This window comes from Mya arenaria, chromosome 4 (assembly GCF_026914265.1).
Source record: "Mya arenaria isolate MELC-2E11 chromosome 4, ASM2691426v1".
Lineage (NCBI taxonomy): Eukaryota > Metazoa > Mollusca > Bivalvia > Myida > Myidae > Mya > Mya arenaria.
In genome coordinates, this window is record NC_069125.1 from 41,605,300 (window position 1) to 41,631,969 (window position 26,670).

The window sequence follows — 26,670 nt, forward strand, 5'->3', positions numbered from 1 at the left end:
CAATGAAACGTCTTGGTATAAACGGCATTTCTACTATCGCCCACAAATTATCGCGCGAGATCTTATACTGAAATTTGATTGGTTATATTTTAACGTGGGTTCGAAATTTAAAAATGGTTGACAGCTTGCCTGGACACGATATTTTTTACCAAACTAGTAGTAAACAATGATTTTCAAATTCATTATAGGTACGAATGTTGTAGTTATTGCACCGATTACATGCAATTGTGTGCATTTTTCTGAATGCACTCGTTATTTTATTTTTTTGGTTTCATCTTTTTATGAAATTTCAAGTTAAAATATTATTTTTAGTACAGTAATACATTTAACTCTTTGTCAAGAGAATGGTTCTTGATTGTATATGTGATTTTCCCTATCTGTAGAAATGAGTTAAAACATGTATTTTAGAGCAGAATTTCCGGCATGTGGCTTGTTACTTTTACACTTTTGTTCCTCTTCCCTGTCTGTTGCCACGACCCGCCTTTAAAAGAAAAACATTCAACAAAGCCCTCCTCCCAAACATTTCAATGATGTTGATGTGCTTGTGTTAAACGTTAAACGAAAGACAAGACACATAACAGTTATTAAGAATTTGGTCTTCATTGTGTACATAAATCCACTTTTCATACATCACTTGGTTGGGTATCAAACCAGAAATAAAATCGTAATAACTGACATGAAAATACAAGAAGCTGAACAACTACAAGGTTGTGTAAGATATGTTGCAGTCCCCTTGCAATATCAAATTATTTTTCAAGTCAACTACCAAATATTGCCATTTAGTATTTGAGTTTCAGCATACCAACTCATTCTTTGAATTTTTATAAGCATATTTTTCTTTTTTAATAATAACATCCTATACTATAATGTATAGAAAAGCTGCAAATTACAGATTTCAAATTGTCATGACCTTTTACAGGATATTAACGTCCATGGTTTTAAAAATACCATAAGTCAGTAAATATTTTACTAATTTTAATGTGGATTTTATCAACGGTGTATTAATCTTAGTAACAGCCCTTTCTGCCGAGGTATAATTTTTAACGATTAATATTATTGGTCACAGTTAAAACATGAAACAAATATTGTTGTTAACAAGACATTATTACCTTCTAAACATCGTAATATTGAGTAAGCGGTTTCTCTAAACATTTACGCTAGTAGTCTTGAGCATGTTGGTACAATTCCTAGACTATCAGGACTCTTAAAATTTCATAGTAGTAGCAATGCACTGCCGTTCTGTACAAGATTATGATACTTATACTCTTTTTTATGTCTTACAGACATTTTCCACATAGTAAAAGATGTGTGACCGGGAAAAAGAATCAACAGAGAATGTTTTAAAAGCTGCACCAGCCAGTTCTGAGCCATTGCATTCACATGGCCAGATACAGAAAATCTCTCAAGATGGCAGCAAGAGCACTTACATGATCATTTTGAGTAAAGACTGTTTCAAGGAAGCTGGGTTTAGTGATTTGGTCACAAGAAGAAAATATAAACCATTAGATTCATCTGAAGATGTGAAACTGAACCTGTCCAATATTGATGATGAGGAATATGACAGCAACAGAAGCGCTAGTAGTGTATTTCTAAAACAGGAGTCGGGTTTCTTTGAACAAGACTCTGCCATAGACATTGATCCTCTAGATCCCTCTCTGTGTGAAAAGAGCACAATGAATACTTACATTATACCTTCTCCTCTTTCCACCAAACAGACAAAGAAGCCATGCCATGATCAGCACACATTTCCTGTGATTTGTCAAGATGGGTCTTTAAATCCTGAGGCTGAGTCTAATGAAAGACCTTCTACTGCAAGGAAAATTGTGCTTGTGACTCCAACAACAGCTGATGGTGGAAGCAGAAGTATCTTAAAGAAATCTGTTGCTTACACAAATGATGCTGTACCTGTGATAAACAAAGGGAACAATCCATTCCACACACCAGCTTCTTTACTTCTAAAGAACAACCCTAAAGCAGTTCCAACATTTAGCAATATTTCACCAATAAATCAACAATTCATTAAGCCATCAAACAGTACATTTGTCCCCATAACTCCTGCAGGATCATACAATCGAGGTGCTACCCCTTCAGGACCATATACTTCAACACCCCTAAGCAGTGATGGATCATACCGTACACAGCATACCAGACATGAGTCTAGTTCTCACCGACCAGTGTACATCATCCCTTCTCCTTTCACAAGACAGAACAAAAGTGCTCCGAAACAGACTTGTGAAACACATTCTCTTTTAAATGATGTTTGTCAAACACCAAGTTTAAACAACAGCTCAGGTTTTATAAGTGGAAGTAGTAGCCTCGAAACTCCTGATGCTTCACTTTCTTTCAATGATAAAACCTCAGGCTATAGGGCTAGTCCAATGGATTTTCAGAGCAGCATTGGTAAGACTGCACGCATTGTAGAGCTTGACGATGGTTCAGGGGGAGTTGTGGTCAGTCTGGATGATGATGTAGATGACCTGGACCTCGGGATCGAGTCTATGACCAGCTCACAGGAGTCCACTGATACTGCAGAAAAAGGTATGGAAAACTATAGTTTCATAAAGATTTAACTTGTAAAACTATTGTTGTACGTTTGATAAATTTAAAAAAACAAAACATTTGGAAATGTCATCACCAGCGACTATCGACAGATTTTTGTTAGAAAGTTCAGTTCCATTTTTACTTTCAAATTGATACTTGCATATATTAAAATTAGATTCTTTAAATTATTAAAGATAATAAATTATAATAATTAATAAAGAAAATATAATCAAGGCTATATTTTTATATATGAATGAAAACAACATTCAAGACAAGTTAAAAGATGCATAAGAAATAGTAGTTTTAAAGAAATGAATCCATAAATCAAATCTAGTGTTTGTACATGTATGAAAATACTCCATTATCAATCGATCATTGATGGTTTTGAATTTCAAATTATTGATTTTAAAATTTAGTCCGATTCCAAACACTTAAGTATAGCAAGACATTAGACAACAACAGTTTACTGTTGTGATTAGGAACATGTATATGAGAACTGTTTTGATTATAAATCATTCACAAGAAATGTTGTTGTTTTTTTCAATTTTGATAAATAATTCTAAACATGAAGTATTTCTTTACCCAGGTTCAGTGTTAAACAAGTCCCTGACGAACATGCAGTGGTTGAAAGGCATGCAGTTAAAGGAGGAACAGGCAAGCCAGAATCAAACCAACCCTTACCAGAACGTACAGTGGACTACACTCACTCCAGAAGAAATCTCAAAGGTGAATACATGCATCTTTATTGCCTTGTATCTTTCAAAGGAAATCATACAAAATATAACCACAAATATTGAATTCATGCTTTAGTTTTTACTGTCAATAGGGAAAGTTATTTAATGTTGAGATTTTTCAATTTTAATGTCAATTCATTATGGCATGGTGCTTGTTCAGAGATAAAATTGTTATTGATCAGTTAAATAACATAGCTTTTAGGTGATATAATAGCTATTAATATAATTAGAATGAAATCTCACTAGTTAACAGTGTTTATTGCAATCATTAAAAACATCGAGAATTTCAATTTCCAGATCTGTAACGAATACACTGCCGACAAGCGTCCACCGTTCGCCTACATGGTTCTGATTCAGATGGCTCTGTGCAGTCGTCCTGATCGCAGAATGATGCTCAAGGAGATCTGCAAATGGATCGAGGATACATTTCCATACTATAAATTCACTGCCAAGAGAGGATGGAAGGTGTGCTGTCCTGTTTTTAGCTTGTATTTTTGTTGTTGTTTTTTAAAAAGGTCTTGCTATAGCCATTGCCTTTCATGTCAACATCAGTCATGAGTGACTTGTTTCGTTGTGTGTGTATTTTTGCAAAGTTCTGAATCACATATAGTTATAAGCATGTTTTGAAATGGTATGGATGCCGTTCCCCTCCCTGCCTTAGACTTGGTAGTTGAAGATTTTAGAGCATTCTAGAGTAAATGTGAATTCTTCACCCACAGCAGTACTGCTCAATTATTGAGCAAGGTCTCATTGCTGTGGCTTTGCGGATTCAAACAGTCAATTGCTATTGCATATATATGTAAAGTGATTGTAAAAGTCTGAGTGTTGTGCAGCCATAAAACTGGATAAGTTGTCCTCAGGTTATCTTTTGGCTAGTTTGCACATTCAAATTAATTGATTGGTCAATAGTTATTATTCCACTTTGATCAAGCCAATGTTTTACAATTGGCTGCTGGTAATTATTGTCCAAAAACTTCAGCCCTGGCCACCAATAAAAAAAATATCCATGATGTTCACATGAAATTTAGTACATGTCATGTAACCCACCAATGACAATATATGCATATAGATGTGTAGTTATTGCATAACCTCCCTGGATTTACTGAGAAAAACAGACGAAAACTGCCATCAGTTTTACTGCACCGTCTTTTGAAGGACAATATAACAGTAGACCAGTAATCTGTCTAAGACTTCTAATTCATAGGGACTAAAAAAAAAGTTTGACTTTGGCACTGTGTGTTTACATTTCCATGGATGCCGTTCCCCTCCCTGCCTTAGACTTGGTAGTTGAAGGTTTTAGAGCATCCTAGAGTAAACGTGAATTCTTCACCCATAGTAGTACTGCTCAAATATTGAGCAAGGTCTCATTGCTGTGGTTTTGCGGATTCAAATATCAAAATGCTTTTAAAAAATTCTGAACTTTCTTTGTAGGTTAACAATTATGGGTTAATTATAAACTTCACTTGATAAATTGATAATGGAAGTAAAAAAAATGAGCCCTGTACAAGCTTTAACAGGGAAAATGTCATGTGTTAATTTTTTGCTTGTCCTGTCATTGAAAGGGAAAATCATTGCTGAACATGGTCTGACATTACCGGGATGCCGTTCCCCTCTCTGCCTTAGACTTGGTAGTTGAAGGTTTTAGAGCATCCTAGAGTAAACGTGAATTCTTCACCCATAGTAGTACTGCTCAAATATTGAGCAAGGTCTCATTGCTGTGGTTTTGCGGATTCAAATATCAAAATGCTTTTAAAAAATTCTGAAATTTCTTTGTAGGTTAACAATCATGGGTTAATTATCAACTTCACTTGATAAATTGATAATGGAAGTAAAATGAATGAGCCCTGTACAAGTTTTAATAGGGAAAATGTCATGTGTTAATTTTTTGCTTGTCCTGTCTTTGAAAGGGAAAAAAAATGCTGAACATGGTCTGACATTACCGGGATGCCGTTCCCCTCCCTGCCTTAGACTTGGTAGTTGAGGTTTTAGAGCATCCTAGAGTAAACGTGAATTCTTCACCCACAGCAGTACTGCTCAAATATTGAGCAATGTCTCATTGCTGTGGCTTTGCGGATTCAAACATTTAATCACTTGTGCTTAAGTCTGATTCCTCTTAGGGTAACATTGTGTTTGCCAATAACTTGTCTTCATGCTACGTTATCATGATTGGATTTTTGAATTGAAATATTTTGAATTGCGTACACTTTTTAACAGAACTCAATACGCCACAACCTGTCCTTGTACAATATATTTGAGAGGGAGACAGGCAAGAGACATGGCTCATACTGGACAATCAAGTCCAACCTGGAACCCAAAACAAAGTCCTACCAGAAGTCAAAGCATAATCACCATGGTGAGCATACTTGTATCTGTATGGTCTAAGAATTAAGTCTGTGCAAGGTTGTAAGAAATTATTTGCTGTTTATACATTAATTGTTGCATTGTTTATGTCAATGGCAGTCTTTTCATACAGTGGTATTCTACTGTAATATTGCTTACATACCTAATGCATTAAATATCATTAATTATTATTATAATCAAACATAAATCTTTGCCTTATTGAAACAAAAGCTGATCCATTTAGTTTTTCATCAGCTGCATGAATTCTTCATACTTCAGAGCTACCAGAGGTCCACCGTTCGATGCCCACTCTACCGTCGCAGATCCCGTTGATCCCCCTGCAGACGTCAGGGGGCCAGTTGTCTGCCGTCACCCCGCAGGCCTTCCACCAGTCATTGCATCTCCCAACCACTGCCAATAATAGCAGGAAGAAAGGTGAGAACATGTTAGACATTTAACAGTCCTTGCACCAATAGTGGAACGCACATGATTAATGATTTATAATAACTAACATTCTATTATCATGCTAAGTGAGTTATTTGTAATCGTCAAGCTTGAATATGTAGTGCACATAGACGATAGTGCTTTTATGCACACATATATGGTAAACACTCTTTTAAGCCTATAGAAATTCCTGTGGCACAGGCCTCATGAATTTGTACTTTTATGGCATTGTGTAGTAGAAAACTTAATGAACCCTAAATTTTTCAGTTTGATCATCCTTCTGATTTGCACTGACTGACTCATTAATAGGTAAATTGCTAGCATGAAATATTAATAATAAAAGCAGCAATTGATCAAGTCAGAAATCATGATTGAATCAAGGTTTTGGTATTACACATGCTACTTTCTTACAGGTCCCACCCCAATCCTGCCTCGTCCTACTCCAGCAAGCCAGCCCCAGGCCTATGCTCTGATCCCCCTGGGCCATGTCAACCCCTCGTTCAGTGTGACCAGCCCAACCCCGCCTTCCATGTACTTTATGGGTGGCTCTGGACACCAGTCAGCCTGCCCAAGCCCCATCATCTCAGAGGGTAGGGCTTTTAATTTAACACACATTGTGATAAACTTGTCAAATAATTGTGAAAAGTCATGCATAGATCATTAAAAGTTATTCCATATGGTAATAATTAAACGTTCCACAGTTGTGGATTAAATCCACAGTTACCACTACATTTATCAGAATGTTGATCAACATTTATTCCTTGGTAGGAATCCATTTTTAAGTTTTCTGATGAAAAAGTGATTATTAAAATGGTAAATATAATTGCTTTACAACATTTTCATTCTTCTTTCCCCAGTGTCAGCAGCTGTGGCCTCCATCCATATGTCGAGTGCCAGTCCCATCCCTACTGATCAGCTGGGAGACACTAGCCAGGTTAGCCAGGAGCACATCTACACAAAGAAGGCCTCCTCCAACATCCTCAAGCAGGCCTGGATCAAGTGCCAGACTGCAGAGTCTACTGCCTCGTCTGTGGACAGTGAGGTTGCGGGGTCTAGTGAGGTGACCAGTTCAGCAGAGGTGGCAAGCTCCAGCGAATTTAGTGGAAATCGTGCCAAATCAAAGCGACCACGAGTTAAACCAGGCTTACCTAAGCCGACTCTTTATAAGAAAGGAAGAGAAGACAAAGCAGAAACTAAATTACCAGGCTCAAAGAGGAGGAAACTGCAACAGAAGGTTCGTGAGCTTGCAAATGAGAGCTCTGATGAAGAGGATGATGGTTCCAAGTTCATCTCAGAATTGGAAAAAGAAATGTTTTCCGCTCCGTATGATTCAATGGAGACTGGAGTGATGGACGAAATATTGAATACCTCAACTCCTGCTCCAAACAAGCGTCGCACAAAGGAAGAACTTCCCTCACCCATACATGCTTTTACACCAGTCAGGGGCTCTACACTGTTTGATGGGAGTTTCTTAGATTCTTTGGGAGACAAAAAGATTCTAGGACTCTCACTTGACTACAGTGAAATGAAAGGTTCTGGGTCTAATACACCAAGACTTGGTAATAGCCCTAATTCTTCGCTTCTAGATTTTAATGTATTACCATTTGTTTCCCCTGACAAATTAAATGATTCATGTGATCAGCCCGTGAATCTCAGCAACCACAACCTGTCCCGAATCCTCAGTGAATGTGGCCTTGACCCCAATGATAATCCAGAACATTTCCCTAATCTCAACTGGAGTGTCGTTCAGCAAATGGTTGACAGCATGGATACTACCTAAATTTCCAATACTAGTATATGTAAAGCTGGTTGTGTTACATGGTTGTGTGTGATGGAACAAATTTGTTTGCCTGATTTATTTATTAGAGCACAAAAGGGGTTATGACTGGGGAGTCTGTTCTGTAATTCAGTGCAAATTTTATGAGGCTACAATTAATATATAGTTTTGTTTGGTGTTTCCCAACAGACCCAAGAAATACCCTCAACCTGATTTTTTTAGCCTATCTTGTGGTCAACCTCTTTGTTTAAATCAGGATATATTCTTCAAAGGAATTTAAAAAAAAAACTACACCACCCACACCTTAAAATGTGGTCATGTACATGCCAAACAAACTTCATATTGATTTTGTCCCTAATGTTGTTTTTTTTTGTATGTGAAATTTATGTTTTGACTCTGTGTTGCATAGTTTAGTCAGAAGAGCTTTTAAGAAAAGGTCTTATCTTTTATAATATTGTAAGTGCAATCAATTAAATTGATTAGCATCTATACAAGTATTAAAAATTCTACAAATGAATTAAATTATACAACTGTGCAACACTTAGCTTTTCGATGTATATTTGTTTTGTGTCATAAAACTGTTCTTTGTAGTTTTCATTAAAAAAGGGAAATTAAGAAAATGAAAATTGTACTTGCATGCTGTACTATTGATGTCAGCCTTTATCTGTGATATTTTTATTGTTAGCAGGATTTTGCTTGATCCATATGTATTAGATTGACAAAATATTGTTGACCAATATTTGTCTATGAAATGCTTAAGAAAACAGTCAATTTCTTTAAAAAAAAGCCCATTTCTGAAAATTATTTCTCTGTTATCTGATCAGAATATGAATGTTTAATGTTTTGTACGGAACTGTGCTGAAGTGTTAATTTGTTTGGTGTTATTTTCAGGGTAAATATACTGCCAGATTTGGATTTGCTTATTAGGGTTTGTGCACTGTGTGATCAGTAACTGCATTGGGTTTGTTCTGTCTGCCTTATTTCATGGTCCAACATGGCCACAGGTGCGCATACATCCATAGATGACAGTATCAGAGATGGTTATGTTTCCACCGTTTCTTGCTGGAATTGCCACCTATGGGTACATCTCATTCTGTTTCAGAAGTATAGCATTACCATGTTGTGAAACAAGAACTTTTTGTATGCCATACTTTTTTTTAACTCATATATACATTGTTATCAGATTATAGATTAAAAATGAGCATAAAAAGGTATGAAACAAATTGATAAATGGTAGATATAAACATGACCTTAATGTGGCAAATGGCTTGTTTGAAGTGCAATATGTATCTCAAGTGTGCATCATTTACATGTATATGTACATTTAGAGGAAGTTTTTATTGTTAACTTACAGCTTTCTAAACTACAAATCTCTACATGTATGTATGTTTTTAAGGGTTCCGGTTGTTGTGGATAAAATTAAGAACTAATAAGGGTATAAGAATAGATTTGTCATAAACATGGGCACATTTATTTAAAAGAAAATTTTATTTTGAATGTGTCCATGGTTTTAATGTTGATATCAAAGACATCACAGCAGCAAAAACGATCTGTCAAAAAACAGCTGCTGAACTTCTAACTTTGTTATACCATTTTTTTTTCAGCAGATTAATTTCCTTGTTTTCTTGATGTAAATAGAAACAGTGACAACCCTTCAGATATTTACAGATAGTGACAGTCATAGTCGATAGACAGTTTAAACATTTACTTTATAAAGCTTTATTCTCAAAGACAAGACTTTAAATAACTGTTACCAAATAAATGTTATATATAGATTTAATAAACATAAGAAAGTGTTATTGGCTCATCTGTTTCTCGAAGAAAGAAAGTTGTGGAGTTGTGATAGCCTTCGTGTTAATGGCGGCATTGTAATGCATTTATTTAAACTTGGACATAACTATAAAAAAACTGTATGAAACTTGGTACAAATGTTGCCTGAGGCAATACACTAGGTCATGTAAAGAAAGGCCAATGCTTTAATATGGCTTTACTAATAATTGAGTTATGCTCCTTGTTCTCCTGCAGAAACCAACAGACAAGCTTCAGGGTTCACTTCGGGGCACTCTTTTTCATTTATTATTTCAAAGAAATGTATTTTTTGCCCATTGTATGCTCCTGAAGGTAGAGCATACATTGATTTGCCACTCTGTCCCGTCAATCTTTTTTGACCTTTGTCTGACATCCCTAAAATGTCCCCATGTACCAAAACTTAAATAAAGTGGAAAAAGGTTTTCAATCTGTAGTAACAATGACCTTGACCTTATGACTCAATATTATAATGAAATGGTCCTACTTGGACAATTCAAGGGCAAAAGTGGAGTAACTCTTGTAATCTTGCCAGCTCTTAGATTTATCGGAGATAATATGCCCATTAAATAGACATTATTACCAAATTTGTTGATTATAGCCTTATTGTTGCTCAAAGTTAAGAGAGAACAATATGGAAAATTCCAAGACCGCATTATATGTCTGTCTTAGTAGATATTGTGCTGACAAAAAAAGTTACAAAGTGTGTTGATCAAAGGCTCAAGATACAAAATTAATGAAGTGTAATGAAAAGTTTAATATTAAAATTTTCTTATGTCATGTCTTGGTAGTGACTATACTACAGCAATAAGAATTGTAAATCATAGTCAAGATATAATAAACTTTTTTTAATGCATTTATATCATTTGATAAATGGATGATAAATGCTACATTAAATTAGCAAGCGAGCAAGAAGCATAGCCATGTATATGCCATTTTACAATACAAACAATAGTCTAAATGCTTTGTACAGTAATATTTTCATATGCATAGTCAAAGAAAGTTCTTAGTGGTCTTGTCATATTCTTGTGGCTTTCATGTGTGCATTTAAAAACATAACATGGTGTTTTGGTCCAAACACAAATTCAACCACAATGAACATAAAATATGATCGGCAATATCTCTCACCATAGAAAAAAAATCCAGTCAAGATTTATCTTTCAGTCTATGTGTGGCATTGTCCTTTAACATAGTGACCTTTGGCTTTGTTGTAAGTGATATTATCACAAATGTGAGTAATTTGGAACATTCCTTTCATGATAAAATTATTTGGACATAACCATCTACATGTATAAACAAACCGTGTATTATCTGGAATGCAGTCATCATGATTCATGCATTTATAAGGACTGCATAAAGATCACCATGTACAAGCAACCTTGACGGTTGTTCGGTTAGCACAGCGGTTAGTGCACTCGCTTCTCACCAAGACGACCCTGGTTCGATTCCCGGCCTGGACGCATGTGAGTTTGGTTAGTTGTCACCAAGCCGGACAAGTGGGTTTACTACGGGTACTCCGTTTTCCCCCAAAACACAAGCCCACTCTGTCGCGTAACATCGTGCCAACGAGAGTGACTTAGTATAAGCTAATATAGCTTTCTTCACAATCATTGTAAAATATATAATGTTTAAAATAACCTTGACATACAAGGTGTGGTCTAGATTCCAAATGTTCCTTATAAGCTATTTAACTCATTTTAGAGGGAGCATCCAATTCTATTTTATTGTACAAACAAGGAAACCACATTGAGTTTATATATATATACCCTCGGTATATATTGTTTATTATGTCTCCCCCTCTCTGGGGGAGACATATTGTTTTTGCCCTGTCCGTCAGTCCGGTAGTCCGTCAGTCCGTCAGTCCGTCCGTACGTCACACTTCGTTTCCGATCGATAACTGGAAAACCGCATGACCTAGGATCACCAAACTTGGTAGGGAGGTTGGTCATGAGGTGTAGAAGATCCCTATTGTTTTTGGGGTCACTAGGTCAAGGTCGCGGCGACCCCCAATATAAAAAACATTTCCGCTCAATATCTTGACAATGGTTTGACCTAGGTTCACCAAACTTGGTAGGGAGGTTGGTCATGAGGTGTAGAAGATCCCTATTGTTTTTGGGGTCACTAGGTCAAAGGTCAAGGTCGCGGTGACCCCCAATGTAAAAAACATTTCCGCTCAATATCTTGAGAATGGTTTGACCTAGGTTCACCAAACTTGGTAGGGAGGTTGGTCGTGAGGTGTAGAGGATCCCTATTGTTTTTGGGGTCACTAGGTCAAAGGTCAAGGTCGCGGCGACCCCCAATGTAAAAAACATTTCCGCTCAATATCTTGAGAATGGTTTGACCTAGGTTCACCAAACTTGGTAGGGAGGTTGGTCGTGAGGTGTAGAGGATCCCTATTGTTTTTGGGGTCACTAGGTCAAAGGTCAAGGTCGCGGCGACCCCCAATATAAAAAACATTTCTGCTCAAAATCTTGAGAACGGTTTGACCTAGGTTCACCAAACTTGGTAGGGAGGTTGGTCATGAGGTGTAGAAGATCCCTATTGTTTTTGGGGTCACTAGGTCAAAGGTCAAGGTCGCGGCGACCCCCAATGTAAAAAACATTTCCGCTCAATATCTTGAGAATGGTTTGACCTAGGTTCACCAAACTTGGTAGGGAGGTTGATCATGAGGTTTAGAAAACTCCTATATTTTGGGGGGTCACAAGGTCAAAGGTCAACGTCGCTGTGACCTCTAATGTAAAAAAATATTTCCGTGCAATATCAGGAGAATGCTTTGATCTAGGTTCACCAAACTTTGAAGTGAGGTTGGTCATGATGTCTAGTTGATTTTGCAATCAGTTGGTCAAAGGTCAAGGTCACTGACCTTGAGGTGAAGAACCGGTTTCTGCTCAATAACTCAAGAACGTTTACACCCAGGAACTTCATACTTGGTATGCCAGTTAGTCATGACTAGTTGATGGCCCCTATTGATTTTGGGATCCATCATTGATTATTTCTCACCTACGACCACACAATGGGGGAGACATGCGCTTTTTCAAAAAAGCAATCTCTAGTTCCATCTTGAAGACAAATAGATCAGTCGAAATATATATGGCTTAATAACATATGCGATACTCAAATGTGAATTTTCAATGCCTGGTGGCCCCATATTATTTTAGCATCATTTGAAATTGAAAGGGTTTCATGCGTAGCGAAAGAAAATGTAAAAAATATACCGAAAAAAGATATAACACTGTCAGCTGTCACAACCTTATCAGTTAAAGTTTATGTCATTTATTTTACATATAAGTAATCAGCATGCAACACTTAATGATACTGAAATTATATGACATCACCAGACATCTACAGTTAAAATGATTACAGATTGCTGGATACAAGAAAAAGCTTACTTAAAAACCAGATTATAACAGGACTACTGAGTATTAATATTAAATAAGTATAAAGCAACATACATGCGATAACACAAATTATTGCATGGCTATAGGGAAATAATGGTTATGAAAAACTATTGTGGTAAAGATTTCAATCGCCTACAAAATCTAGGCATATGTTTGATTGAACAAGTAAACTTCTTTTGAAACGTGATTATGAAAAGGATGTAATTTTGTTTGCTTATAGTGAAATGTTTTGCCCAGAATGGGAATTAAAATATGAAAATCAATACAAATAAATAAATGCTGAAAATTAAAAGGTGCAATAAAAACTATTGCTCAATTTAAGCAGTACGAACAATTTAGTCAAGTAATTTAAAATAGAAAAATTGGTCTTGTGAAATCAAAGCTAAATCTTAAAGTAACAGTCTTCGTGTAACCTGATACAAATTGATGACAACCCTTATATATATTTGGTACAGCTCTAGTTAAATTTGATGCTTGCACAATTAATCTTATACCATGGTTTTTATGTATAAAATATTGCAATGTACATTTGTACAGCATATTGATAAAATAACTACGACAATTGATTATCATTCACAAAATATGTCAATACAAGTTTAATATGATGTAAATACATATAAAATACTATGAATTCTTACAATAAAATTTTAAATTTTAACAAAACAATATCAAAAACAGCTGAAATATAAGTACAGAACTCTGTTGTCCGACCCACCAGTCTTTGAAGGGTCTGTAATGTTTTTTTGCCAATATTACAATAGAAAAAAAATGTTTTCAGTTTGGTAAAACTGAGCTGGTGGACTTTCTTGCCTGTTAAAGAGTACTTGAAAAGGTGTGAAATTTCCATGTTTATTCTCATTAACGTTAAATATTGATGATCACTCGCTAAAGCATGCCTTAATTTATAAAGAGCAACAATGACTGGCATTGACTTCTCAAAAATTGCAGAATTATGAAGGGTTATGAGTTCTTCAAAGAAACACAAATTCCACATTGCAATACAGTAACTGTTGAAACTCGCTATATCGAACTCGTTAATCTCGATTTTCTGGTTGTGTCAAACTTTTTCAAATTTGTTGGGTTAAGTTAGACATATTTTGTATATCGGTTATATCGAATGTTCGTTATCTTAAGTTTTTCCCGAGGTCTGACCGACTTTGACATAGCGAGTTTTGACAAGGTACATTTAATTTCAATGGCCTAGCACAAGTGTTTGACAATTTTACAGAAAGAACAAACATATGAGATTCTAATGTATTATTCCCGGCCTTCTATAATTGCTGGAAAATTGTGTAAATAAACATATATAATTTATGACAAGAATAACTTAAAAAAAATAATAACATTGAGCAAAATTGAAAATATAATATCACAATGCACTTGATTGGTTGTACATGTAAAATGCTAATAAAGCTATCATGGGTGACCGATGAGTTAACCGGTATGATCACAACGCATATCATCAACAGTTTAGAACTATAACAAAGTTGAAATACAACACAAACATCTTCATGTACAGAAATTAGGGATTGAATATCGGTCTTAAATCATAATTAATCAATCATCATAAATTTATTTGTCAAGCAATTCCTATCAATTTTCAATGATCTAATTGGAATCAAAATCTCATAAAAATGTTCAAACCATAGTGGTTTAAAATAATTACAAAGTACATCTAAATGTTAACATGTGTACAGAACAATGAAAGTACATAGAAGTAAATCAATATTATTTTGTTTTGCTATTTTGTTGTTCTCTCTGATTTTTCTATTTTGAGAGAATACAGCCGTGTAGCGATTATCGATTTGGAGATTATGCAATCGATTATCAGCAACCTCAATCATAAGTGATAGATTTTTGACATTGCTTGATCATCTTTTTAAGAATTATGTTCATTCCATGTTGCCTACATACACTTAACAACCCTGAATGTATTCCTTCCCTCCATATTGCCATATATAAAAATCATATTTGCACACCCGCAGTTATGTGAAACAAATGTATCGTAAGTTTGTACATCCTAGATGTGGCAACTTTATTTCTGTTTTCAGCAATATTCAGCACTGAGCAAAAAATCCTTTTCACTTTTTTATCAAACATTTTCCTTAAATATAGAAAGAAAAATTGCCAGGGTTAATTTATTTTAATAAATAAGTCATGATTTTGGTGCATGGAAATGATTTTGCTGCCTTTTTCATGTTTATGGCAGCATTTTATCACGTAACACTAAAGATTCACCTCATTTAATTTATCTACAGCACAGTAATTCCATCATCATTAAATAGCACATCCATTTTAAGTATTAAATGCTGCATACAACGCCGAATCATTTTGAGAGGGCCAGAAAGTGCATGAAATCCTTTTTGTTTTCAATGGGTTTAGTTTTCGGCCTTCCAAGGTCTTTCCTGGCCCCAAGTCGTATCTTGATCTCCAGGAGTAAGGGGCCCTTCGTCAAACGAAGCCTTGTCACAGCAGCAGCCACCTCCTCCTCTGTCACAGCCAACAATGTCTGAAGTACAGAGAATTACAGAATTGATTATTTAAATGGAGTGAAGAGTATTATTTTTTTTTTTAAGAAATTTGCTTCAAGCTGGTTTTTATGCTGAGTATTCAAAACAAATTATGAAATTTGTATTCATCACAGAAAATGTTAGAAGGAAAGGTTGTAATATGCAACACTTAAACATGCATGCTTTCTACACAAGGAACTAGCTTTTAGTAAACAGAAATGAAATGAACAGTTGAAATGTTTACCTTCCTTCTATCCCTAAAGCAGGCCAACTTTCTTACTTTTTAAATTAATAGCACATGAAGATTTTAAAGCTCTCACCTCTTTGTAACCACATCCACGTGCAATTGTTCCAAAATCAAACCCCTCAGAGTTAGACGCGTCAGTGGGCTGCCCTCCCACTGAGTCATGGGCCCCGTTGTTGATAATTATGTGCTTTAGGTTCTCAGGGCCCCTCTGTCCTATGGTTGCCATGGTGCCCATGTGCATGATCACAGATCCATCACCATCAATACAATAAATCTGGAAACATAATGATTTTTATGTTTAATTGATTTCTAAAAATTGTCAGTCTCAGTGACATTTGATTTTAACAGTAAGTACTGAAATAGTACACTAAATAATTAAAACACTAAGAGAAATGCTATTGAAAGTTTCCAAATCAATAGTTCTTCAGTTGGGAAAGATATACATATGTTAATACAAGCACACACTCCCAAGCATATTCTTAAGTTTAAAATGTGACCTTAAGATAACAACACTCTTACTGACACAAACTGGAAGGAGAAACATAAAAGCAACAAAACCTTGCAGAAAGGGCATACCTGTCTGTTGTGTTTTTGCAAGGCAATGCCTAGAGCTATGGAGGAGGCGTGTCCCATTGAGCCCACTGTTAGAAAGTCTCTTTCATGTCCATCTTCACGTGCCATCCTGCAACAATAATCATTTTTTAGTTTCAGAATAGTGCTCAAATAAATGTCTGAATACCATTTCTTTCTTCAAGTACTTCCGATGAATCAGTGCAATATATGAAGTCATTCAAACAGAAGTAGGTTAAGGTCATTCAAACATGAGAAGGTCAAATTCATTAAAATATAAGTAAGTATAATTCATTTGAACATTAGAAGATCAAGGTCATTCAAAGTTAAGTAGGTAAAGGTAATTAAAACATGATAAGGTCAAATTCATTCAAACACAAGTAAGTATAGATCATCTGAATATTAAAAGATCAATATCATTCAAACTCAAGTAGGCAAAGGTCATTTGAACATGATAAACTAAAGGTCATTCAACCACAAGTTGGTAAAGGTCATTCAACCACAAGTAGGTAAAAGTTATTCAAAGAAGATCAAGGTCGCACCTGTACTCATACAGTTCCCTTGACAGCATACCGGTGGTGCTGACCACAACGTCTTTGTGACCAAGCCCATTTATAACAAGCTTCAGAGCTTCCTCTCGGGTCAATGGGTACTCCTGGGGCTTCTTGGGCAGTTTGTATGGGGAGAATGTCTGTCTGCGCACGAGCAGGGCGTAGGGTCCCTTCACTGTTTCCATGTGATGGCAGGCGCTCTGCAGTGCAAGCTCTGCACCTTCCTCATAGTCTGGGAGGGGCTGGAATGGCACTCCCAAAGCAGCTGAAACATGGAGGTGTGATCAAAGTCACAAGGTCAAGAAAATGTTCGGTTTATTTCAAGGAAATAGAAATTTCATATAAATATTATAGTAAACATGTTTTATGAAATGCACAATACATAGAAAACAGTTAACAAAAGTTTAAAATGCAAAATAAGTACATGTAAAATTCCGACTAGGGTTAGAATTACCTTAAATGCAATCCAAATACATAAACATTTGATATTCATTCTTCTCTGTGTTGACTAGTACACAGTTCATATCATAAACTATTGCTTATCTACCTAGCAACCCTGGTGTGGCCTGTCCTTGAGTGATATGCTGGGGCTCGTCTCGTTTCCCAGGCTCGCCCCTCCAACCAATCAGCATCAACATTGGGATACTGTACACGGAAGGCAATGCCAGTGACATCAGGGGATTCACAGTATTTCCCAGTCCAGAATTCTGCAGACATGATTATATTGAAGGCATACCGATAATTAGTTATGTTGCATGATCTCATTTGGTTTCAATTAGACCTTGACAAGGCAATGCATTAATTCCAAAAATACATATGTAGTGCCATCTTTATCACTTAAAACATTCAATATTATCTGCTACAAATAGCAATAACAAACATTGAAGGTACCCATTAAAGCTGAACTCTCACAGATTGACCATTTTAACAACTTTTTTATCAACATTACAAACATTGAAGGTACCCATTAAAGCTGAACTCTCACAGATTGACCATTTTGACAACTTTTTATTTTTTTGTCTTTGAATGAGCCATTTTTTGGACTGCTGACAAAAGATCAGATCACAGTTTTGCATATTTATGTCCAAAAAATGAGTTTTTTTGGCAGTTTGAATCAATTGTGTATCATCTTACATGACTGAATTGAAGACATTGATACCAAAATCAGCTGATTCCGAGACAAAAACTAAAAAAAAGTCAAAACTGTCAATCTGTAAGAGTGCAGCTTTGAAACCCAACAATATTATTAATTTCATTTTTTTCTATGAGAAATGCAGAAATCAAAATCTAAGCTATGTCATACCTGCAGATACACAAGCGCTGATCGCCCAGTAGCCATATGGTAGCCTGCAGCCAAGCCCAAGGCGTTGCCCTCATTGGCTGTAATCACATGGTTTTCCACTGGAGTATTGTTGGTCACATATGCACAAAAATCTGGAAATAAAAGTGTTTTATTTCAGGCTAACTTAAAGCATAACTAGGTACGGTAGTAGAAACAATACTTGATAAATCATACAAACTACTGAGCTCAGTAGACTAACATTAAAAAGTAAAATCCAAACACAATAGTTTTAAAATCATCTAAAATCAATAAAATCTTTTTCCAGTCTTCAATAGAAATTATTTCAAATATGCTTAACGTAAACATTCCTAAATATTAGTTCCAAGTTTGATTTACACTCAACACATATGTATGTGAATAGAGGTACCAGTAGATATACATATTATAATATCAGTTATATCACATATTATAATATAAAGGAATTAATAAACTAATGAACAAGGCTTTAGGGGTTAAGAGCTTTAAACTATTTTTTGTGACTATGAGAAGGCATATTTGCTTGATCAAATTCTTTACATATGTAAAGAGACATTATATACACATAATTGTCAATTAGCATAACAGATAAAAAGATCAGGTTAGGTTGCATGGTGGGTTCCTTAAAAAGTAAAGTATAATTGAGATAAATTTGGTGATGTTAATTAGCTCTTAACAATCATTCTCATACACATCACTTTTGTGAAACATAAGATATTTATATCATTATTTTGCAAAGCTGGTAACAAAAACCTTTTTTCATTTAAAAAGTGGTTAAATTTCAAGATAGTGGAACTCATTGCCAATATCATTTTGGTTGCACAAAGTACATTTCATTTCATTTTCCTATACCATCCCAGAAGCCCTTTTCAACAGGTAAATGGTTATTACAAAGGAGAGACTGGATAAACATGTCTGGGAAAGAAATATAAAATTCCTCAAACTTATGCTGTTCTGTCAATTTGTTAATTATAGCATTTTGATGACTCATTTACAAGACTACCCTAAGTTTGCTTAAATTGATCCTTCAATGATGTCTCTACAAGGATCAATAAGGAATGTTTTGTTATGTTGACATACTGGTTTTGCCATATAAAACTTAATCCACATTCATCAAAAATTTGTTTATCATTGTCTACACATGCATGTGGCTGATTATTACAAGACTCTTTGCAAATTAACTTATACAAATGTACCTCATCGCAAATAAGTTATACTAATTGTAACCCCAGATTAGCAGGGAACACCCCGGATCAAGAGAATTTGTGATTCGTGGTGGTCTGGGGATTATAAGTCCTTGGTGGAAATGTGTCTATGATCCCTCAACAGTCGCAAAAAATCCTGGATCCGCCAAATTTCAGTACAATATGGTCCGAAAGGCCGCAAGGATTGGGGCTTAAGAGGAAATAGACACAATTTGCCATAGAGCATTACGTATATGCCTTATTCAATCAGTGTGTATTTTCTATATTGAATTTGATCTATGATATCATCATCAATATTTACCCCTGGGTTGTTTTTATTCAAAATATAATGCTGCTCTTAATTTTAAAGGAAGAGAAAACATAACTGGTGGTAACCCCCATTTACCGTCAAAATATTCAGAAGTATTTCTTTATTACTTTTGCAGCAAAACCATAAATCTGAATACCATAATTGTATTCATTGCCATGCAGGGCATATGCCTAATTCTACCACCTGCATGCGAATTATAAGCCAAACATTTATTGTTTATGATATCAGTTATGTATGATCTACCACAGTACAAAAGGGTCTCAGAGTCAGAAAAAAAAAGATGCCAATGTGCGTCTATTAGAGCATGTGCGTCTAAGAGGACAAATACAGAATTCAAAATATGTAAGCATACAATAAACATATAACCACAACATCACCTACCCTTAAGCAGAGAATCTGGTACTCCACAGAAGAAATCAATGTCCTTGCTCTTCAACTGTCTGTAAAATGTGGCTGGGTCAAGGAAATCTCGCACAAGCTCAGTGAGTTCCCCTGCCTCAGCATTGCGACGACGCTGATCTTCATATTGCTGAAAATATCCCAATGAATTTTCTACACCTTTAATTTTGTATCGAAATGCATGGTCTTTGTGTGTGTTGTGGGGGGCGTCATTTTTGAGAAAAGGAAGAAATTTTAAAAGTACCAGTAATTGACAGTTGTTAAATAATATGTCAAATGTGATTTTAATGTACTGTCTACTGTACATCCATATGAAATTCAAATTCCACTTTCTGTTGCATAATTGCAGTAGTTAAAATTAACACAAGTCCGCAGGCCTTGCACTGGTAAAATGTCATCTGGGCTTGCTAAAATTCTGAATTTTATATAGCAGGGCTTGTTAAAAAATTTGATGTCAAGCAATAGTATACCAATTCGGGCCTTCTTCCAAAAGTCTAATTTCATTAATTGAAACTAATATGTGAACATGGGGCCATATTTATTAAGCATCAGAGTGAAAAATTTCAAACATCATCTATTTTCAAACATCATCTTTTTTTTCCATTTAATTTATTCATAAAACTTAAGTCATTGCCTAACTTAATGTAGGTCATTTTATTAAGTTAAGTATCCCACTGGCCATGTGATTTCAGTGTGTGTACACCACGTGATAAATTGCATCATAAATGCTACGTTGGAAGGTAATATTTTGCCTCAAATTAAGACTTTAAACAAAGATAACTTCACTATTTTTTCACCATTTTAAATGAAACATAGCGCAGTCTTCGCCGATTACGGAGCCCCGCCTTCAATCATTTACAAGAGTTTGATTGAGAGTTTAGTTTCTTAAAACACTTTGTCAAACCTTTTCACAATATGGCCGTCTGACGGAGCACTGTCAAAACATTATTATAAAAACAGGTTTGTCAAAGTGTTTGGTAAAACTAATCACCTTATCAAACTTTGGTAATAAAATGATTGCGGGGCTCTTTAAGTAGCATAGACTGCCCTTTGTTTTATTTAAAATGGTGTAGTAAAAGAAAAGTTATCTTTGATTTAAGTCATTGTTTTAAGCAAAATGTTGCCTTCCGACATAGCATATATGAAGTAATTTATCACGTGGTATATACACACTGGATTTAATAACTTAACAATATCTGAAAAACCTTATTACCATTGATGTCATTGAAAATAAATGCTTTCATATTAAAAACACTTATACTTTTTTTTTAAACAATTAAACCGGCCAGGGTCTTGCATATGTTCAAAATGTTATTGAACAAATACTGTTATTTTTCTTTATAATCAGCTGTCGTAAGTCATCATATAAAACACAATTTTATTGAACTTTGTTAGTAAGTGAGCATTTTGAACATACTACACAACATACTACAAACAGCAGCTTAATAGATTAAATTTTCAGGGGAAGAAAAAAGGGGTTCTCAACAAGTTTCTGTCAAACCTTGTTTTACAGCAAGTTAACGGACCAGCTACTACTTATTCTAAATTTTTACCAGCCCAATTGCCATTTGAACCATCCATGTTTGGCTGTCAGACGGTTCTTATTGAAAACACTGAACAATCAATTAATCTACCAGGAATAGATAGTTCCAAGCTCACCTGGTTAGGGCAAAGACATTTTTATTTTAATGTCAATATGGGGCAATAACAAACTTCTTATATAGCTAGCCATACTACTAAGCTCCTAATATATGTATATAAACGTATATTTATCATCTAAATATGATATTTAAGTATGACTTTACACTTGCTTTTTCAAATACCGATTTAATGAACAATGATGCTGACTATGACATAAATAAAAAAAGGCTATGATGATAACTTTACTTTTTGCTTTGAAAAAAATAAATAAGCTAGGGTTGCAAATGCATATAGAAATAAATGAAAGCCATTGGTCAAGCACTATTCACTTTTAAAAGCATACATCATGCAACAGCGTGATGGTTAAGTCCTGCAGCGTCGGGAGTAGGCCGGTATATATATACGGTATAGTACGGGGTCACCTAGCCTGAGCCACACGGTGTCAGGGGCACATACAGTGCCATTAATTTTGAGAATTAGATGGTACATCTGCTAATCATCTTTGTAGTTCAGGTCATGTTTAATCTTTTAATATGATTAACAACTCAAGTCCAATTAAGATGTTAAAAAAAGGTTCTTTATGAATTCAACATTTAAGTTTATTAGTTAATACAAAATTACATCCAAAAACTTATTTAACAAGAGTCCAATAGTCCATGACAGGCACATAGGAAGGAAATTGACATTGGGGCCGCGGAAGGGGTGGGCTCGGTAGGGGTGTCCCCTCCTGTCGAGATTTTTTTTTCAATTTTAAGCATTGAAAGACTCGATTTCCAGTGAGTTCAGGTTTTATTTTCATGTTTTATCTAAACCTTTTTTCGGTTAAAATAACATTATGAGCAACAGCAACATATTAATTATTGCGCAATCTTAAATTATTCTAAACGCCAGCATCATTTACTTTTAAATACTCATATTTGCGCAGTCTCACAATGTATGTTCATAACAAATTAGCAAAATTTACTTCTTCATGGTGAAGCCACAAATGACTTTGGAACTATTGCGAGTTGAATGCACCGTGTTCAGTGTTTTTGTGCCAAAAGATCTCTTTGGTAATTTAAAACCTTAGGCAGATTTGGAACGTCCATTTTAATCTTAAATGTGACGCGTTTGAACAAATACAATTGCTGGCTATTTAATGACAAATCTATGTTAACGAGTAATTGCAATTATCATAATCAACTGTAGTTTTTGATACATCAAAAACGATACAAATAATTATTGTCTTATTGCCTCTTCTTCCACTTGCCCGTCTTTAATAATCTGCCGCCTGTTTTCACGCCATTCACACACCAAAATGCTAGATGTTCACAGGTTTAATTATGACATGGTGACCTGTTTATTCAATATCGTGTCAGACTGGCATTGTTCTATATGCGCGTAGCTTTATTTAAAATACGATAATAAGAAAATTGGTAACAAATATTCGCGGCCCCATTGCCGTTACTAGCCAGAATATTGGGGCTGCGAACGCGGCCCCTGCGGCCCCAGCTCCTACGCGCCTGCATGATATTTATCAAGTTAAGAAAGTAAGTGAATTAATTATATAATCACAGTGAAAAGCAGTTTCATGGTATTTCCTTAGTAAAGGAAGAAGTTCAAACATCCTTGTAAGTTTTCTAGGTTTGTCCACCCATAAATGAAAATGTGCACACACTTTAAGAGTATAATTACCAATGAGAATTATGTGATAAAAGGATAATGTAGATAAAAGTGTCCCTCAAAAATTAGTGTTCTCAAGTTAATGAACGGAAACAAAATGTGATGTACAGACTGACTGATGGGCTGACTGACATGCTGACTGACGAACATGGCAATAACAATATGTCTCCCACCACAGATAAGTAGATCCCAAAAATTTGCAATGCTGGAAATCCTTATCTTGCCCAAGGGCAGAGGTAAAACAAGTACCTGTATGGAACTCCTTTTTTATTGTCATCACACAATTACCTCCCTTGTTGAAGACCGTCGTCTGTAGCATCATGGAAACCTTGTCTTGTGGCAATATTTAAAATCCAAATTTATTATCTCTTGCTTAAAATGAAACCATAAAAAAGTTTTCATGCTGCCTTCAAGAAATAATGCTGCACTCTTCTCAGAACTATTTAAAAATCGATTTGACTATTTACATAATCTCAATCACTGTGTGCATATCCATGACAACCACAAATTATCACATATTTATACGCAAATAATTTTCACTGTGCACAAAAGAGCTCCGGTGAAAAAATTCATTTTAACTTTATTTTGTTTAACTGAGGTGGGAGAGAAAGCATCTACCATAGCCGCTTGTGAAAGATAGGCTCATCCAAACCCTCGCGCAGAGTGTTCTGTGGAAACTCGGAAACCTTGTTTACGCAAAACACCCTACGCTCAGGTTGGGATGAACCTATCTTACACTCTCCGTCATGGAAGATGCTTATAGTCTCCCCATGAATAGGGGACAATACCAAGGTTATGACAATATCTCAAATAACAGACGAGCTAATAAATGAAACAAGAGGCCAAAAAGGGCCTATGCTCTACTGGCATGGCTTTTGTGGTCATATCAATCTACAGCATGTATGTATGGGTAAAAGGCAACAGACATATAGTTTATGTTTTGTGTTTGGGTTACCTGAAAACGTAGCACGTTCAACATCTGAGCCCAGAAAGTATTGTAAGCAGATTAGTTGCATGAACTAGTTTAATATGTGCCAAGTAAAAGTCATCTGACAAAAAAAAAATGCTTTCAAAACTGTACTCATAGTAAAAATTTCCGTAGTTTTAAAAGTTAAAAAAAGTTGGTCAAAAGGTCAAAGTCAAGGGCATCCTAGGACAACATTGATCAATTTGAACAAACATTCACAATCAATTGTGCTGAGATGGATGCACGAACACACAAAAAGATTTTCAAACCTTTCCAGATTTATGTTTACCAAACCTGTGAACCCTGGGTGTGGCCAGTAATGACACCAGGTGCATAAACATTCACAACCAATTTTGTTAAGATGAATGCGCAAACTACAGAACTTAAAGCTAAAAAATGGCCTTTGGGCTTTCAACAAGAACAAGGCAGAGTAATTCACAAAATCAACTGCAGAAGCAAAAAGCAAATTGTCTCTCAAAATCCTAGACTTGCAAATTGTCTCCCTTAACTCTAGACTTGAATTTACATGTACATGTAAACTTGGCTAAAAATAGAATGCCCTGGCCAAAAATAGAAAGCATTTCTTTAAAACTTTCATGGCCCATAATCTAGGCATTTATGGGCGGATCTGGCTGGTTTTCGAAAGGAACCGAGCTCTAATGGATATCTAGATACTGTACAAGTTTCATCGAGATACAATCAAAACTGAAGACTGTATCGTGTTCACAACCAATTGTTTACAGACGCACGAACGCACGGACGCACGACCGCACGGATGCACATACTACGTACACATTACCATCGCATGAGCTCTTCTGGCCTTTGGCCAGTAGAGCTAACTAGAAAACCATGTCTTACTTATCTTGGACCTTTTCATGCAGACAACGGAAAACTTTGAAAAATTGAAAAATAATAATATAATACATACCTTTTCCTGCAAACTTTTAATCTTGAATTCCCATGAAAAGAAAACAGTAATTAATAGTAATGGAACAAAGCTATTAAAACACTGCTTCCCAACATATACTTAAAAGTAAAGGACCACATAAAGAAATCATTTTATTTCAAATGGTATATGAAGTTGTTCAATACATTTAAATTAATTAACTGGTTTAAATAAATTGAACAAATTCAATGTTATTCAAAGCATTTTTGCAAACAATTTGAATAAAAGACATACAGAGCTTATCAACCCAGTTGTCCAGTGACCCATCTAAATAGAATGATTCCATCCATGTGGGTGGGGTTATAGTAAATTTGATTCTGCAATCCAAACAACTAAATACCTAAGAAAATGAAGGTGCTGGGTGATACAGGAATCCAGATTTAACAAATAAAAGTTCTTTTATTGAATCTTTAACGGAATATGTTTCATAATCAGTTTACCGGTATATTTCATATTTTATTGAAATTGATATAAAAATGAGGAAGTTACAGCAATTTTTCGAAAATTGATTGGAAATCGAAGTGAAATCCACTTTTTGAGAAGTGAAATCCACTCATAACTCATTTATTTTTAACAAACATTTTATCTTATTGGACCTACAATGGAATATGCCTCATAATCGGTTTAGATTTAAAATTTTATTGAAATTTATACAAAAATGAGAAAGTTAACATTTTTTTTCTTTTATTGAACCTATATTACATTTCAAAACTTACTGTTATAATTTTAAATATTTATTTTAGTGTCCTGGTCAAGTACAGTTCTTAGGAAAGGGTGGAATGATGGCGTCATCACCCAGATACATCAACGGTTATGTTCTCCTCCGTGGTGGAATAATGGCATCATCACCCAGCTACATCAGCGATTATGTTCTCCTCCATGGTGGTGAAAGTGTCATCACCCAGCTACATCAGCGATTATGTTCTCCTCCATGGTGGTGAAAGCGTCATCACCCAGCTACATCAGCGATTATGTTTTCCTCCATGGTGGAATGAAGGCGTAATCACCCAGCAACATCAGCGATTATGTTCTCCTCCATGGTGGTGAAAGCGTCATCACCCAGCTACATCAACGATTATGTTCTCCTCCATGGTGGAATGATGGCGTCATCACCCAGCTACATCAGCGGTTATGTTCTCCTCCATGGTGGAATGATGGCGTCATCACCCAGCTACATCAGCGATTATGTTTTCCTCCATGATGGAATGATGGCGTCATCACCCAGCAACATCAGCGATTATGTTCTCCTCCATGGTGGTGAAAGCGTCATCACCCAGCTACATCAACGATTATATTCTCCTCCA

At 35.5% G+C, this 26,670-nt stretch overlaps 2 protein-coding genes and 4 non-coding genes across 12 annotated transcripts in view; 5 read left to right on the top strand and 1 right to left on the bottom strand.

The window, feature by feature from the left end:
• Nucleotides 1–67: 67 nt before the first annotated feature.
• Nucleotides 68–9,635, top strand: LOC128230057 (uncharacterized). Its single transcript, XM_052942053.1, has 8 exons — nucleotides 68–188; nucleotides 1,284–2,538; nucleotides 3,128–3,267; nucleotides 3,573–3,740; nucleotides 5,490–5,628; nucleotides 5,895–6,050; nucleotides 6,473–6,649; nucleotides 6,917–9,635. Exons 2-8 carry the CDS (start codon nucleotides 1,305–1,307, stop codon nucleotides 7,837–7,839), a joined length of 2,937 nt encoding a protein of 978 aa, XP_052798013.1. The 5' UTR covers nucleotides 68–188; nucleotides 1,284–1,304; the 3' UTR covers nucleotides 7,840–9,635.
• On the top strand, nucleotides 3,911–4,054 carry LOC128233121 (small nucleolar RNA SNORA79). The gene has a single exon (XR_008260619.1). It is a non-coding gene; the product is annotated as a small nucleolar RNA SNORA79 (small nucleolar RNA).
• LOC128233120 (small nucleolar RNA SNORA79) lies at nucleotides 4,528–4,671 on the top strand. The gene has a single exon (XR_008260618.1). It is a non-coding gene; the product is annotated as a small nucleolar RNA SNORA79 (small nucleolar RNA).
• LOC128233122 (small nucleolar RNA SNORA79) lies at nucleotides 4,873–5,016 on the top strand. The gene has a single exon (XR_008260620.1). It is a non-coding gene; the product is annotated as a small nucleolar RNA SNORA79 (small nucleolar RNA).
• LOC128233117 (small nucleolar RNA SNORA79) lies at nucleotides 5,218–5,360 on the top strand. Its single transcript, XR_008260616.1, has one exon. It is a non-coding gene; the product is annotated as a small nucleolar RNA SNORA79 (small nucleolar RNA).
• A 2,137-nt stretch (nucleotides 9,636–11,772) lies between the features above and the next one.
• LOC128231744 (phosphonopyruvate decarboxylase-like) overlaps nucleotides 11,773–26,670 on the bottom strand; it is a 39,232-nt gene continuing 24,334 nt past the window's right edge. For 6 of the 7 annotated variants that reach the window (XM_052944915.1, XM_052944910.1, XM_052944911.1 and 3 more), the window contains 8 exons: nucleotides 25,349–25,369; nucleotides 20,133–20,280; nucleotides 18,222–18,352; nucleotides 17,466–17,625; nucleotides 16,910–17,183; nucleotides 16,374–16,479; nucleotides 15,871–16,071; nucleotides 11,773–15,549 (listed from right to left, as the gene is read on the bottom strand). In XM_052944915.1, coding sequence (XP_052800875.1) covers nucleotides 15,367–15,549; nucleotides 15,871–16,071; nucleotides 16,374–16,479; nucleotides 16,910–17,183; nucleotides 17,466–17,625; nucleotides 18,222–18,352; nucleotides 20,133–20,280; nucleotides 25,349–25,369 — 1,224 coding nt within the window. In that variant the 3' untranslated portion in view covers nucleotides 11,773–15,366. The remainder of the gene's footprint in view (nucleotides 15,550–15,870; nucleotides 16,072–16,373; nucleotides 16,480–16,909; nucleotides 17,184–17,465; nucleotides 17,626–18,221; nucleotides 18,353–20,132; nucleotides 20,281–25,348; nucleotides 25,370–26,670) is intronic. The other variant, XM_052944909.1, reaches the window with a different exon arrangement.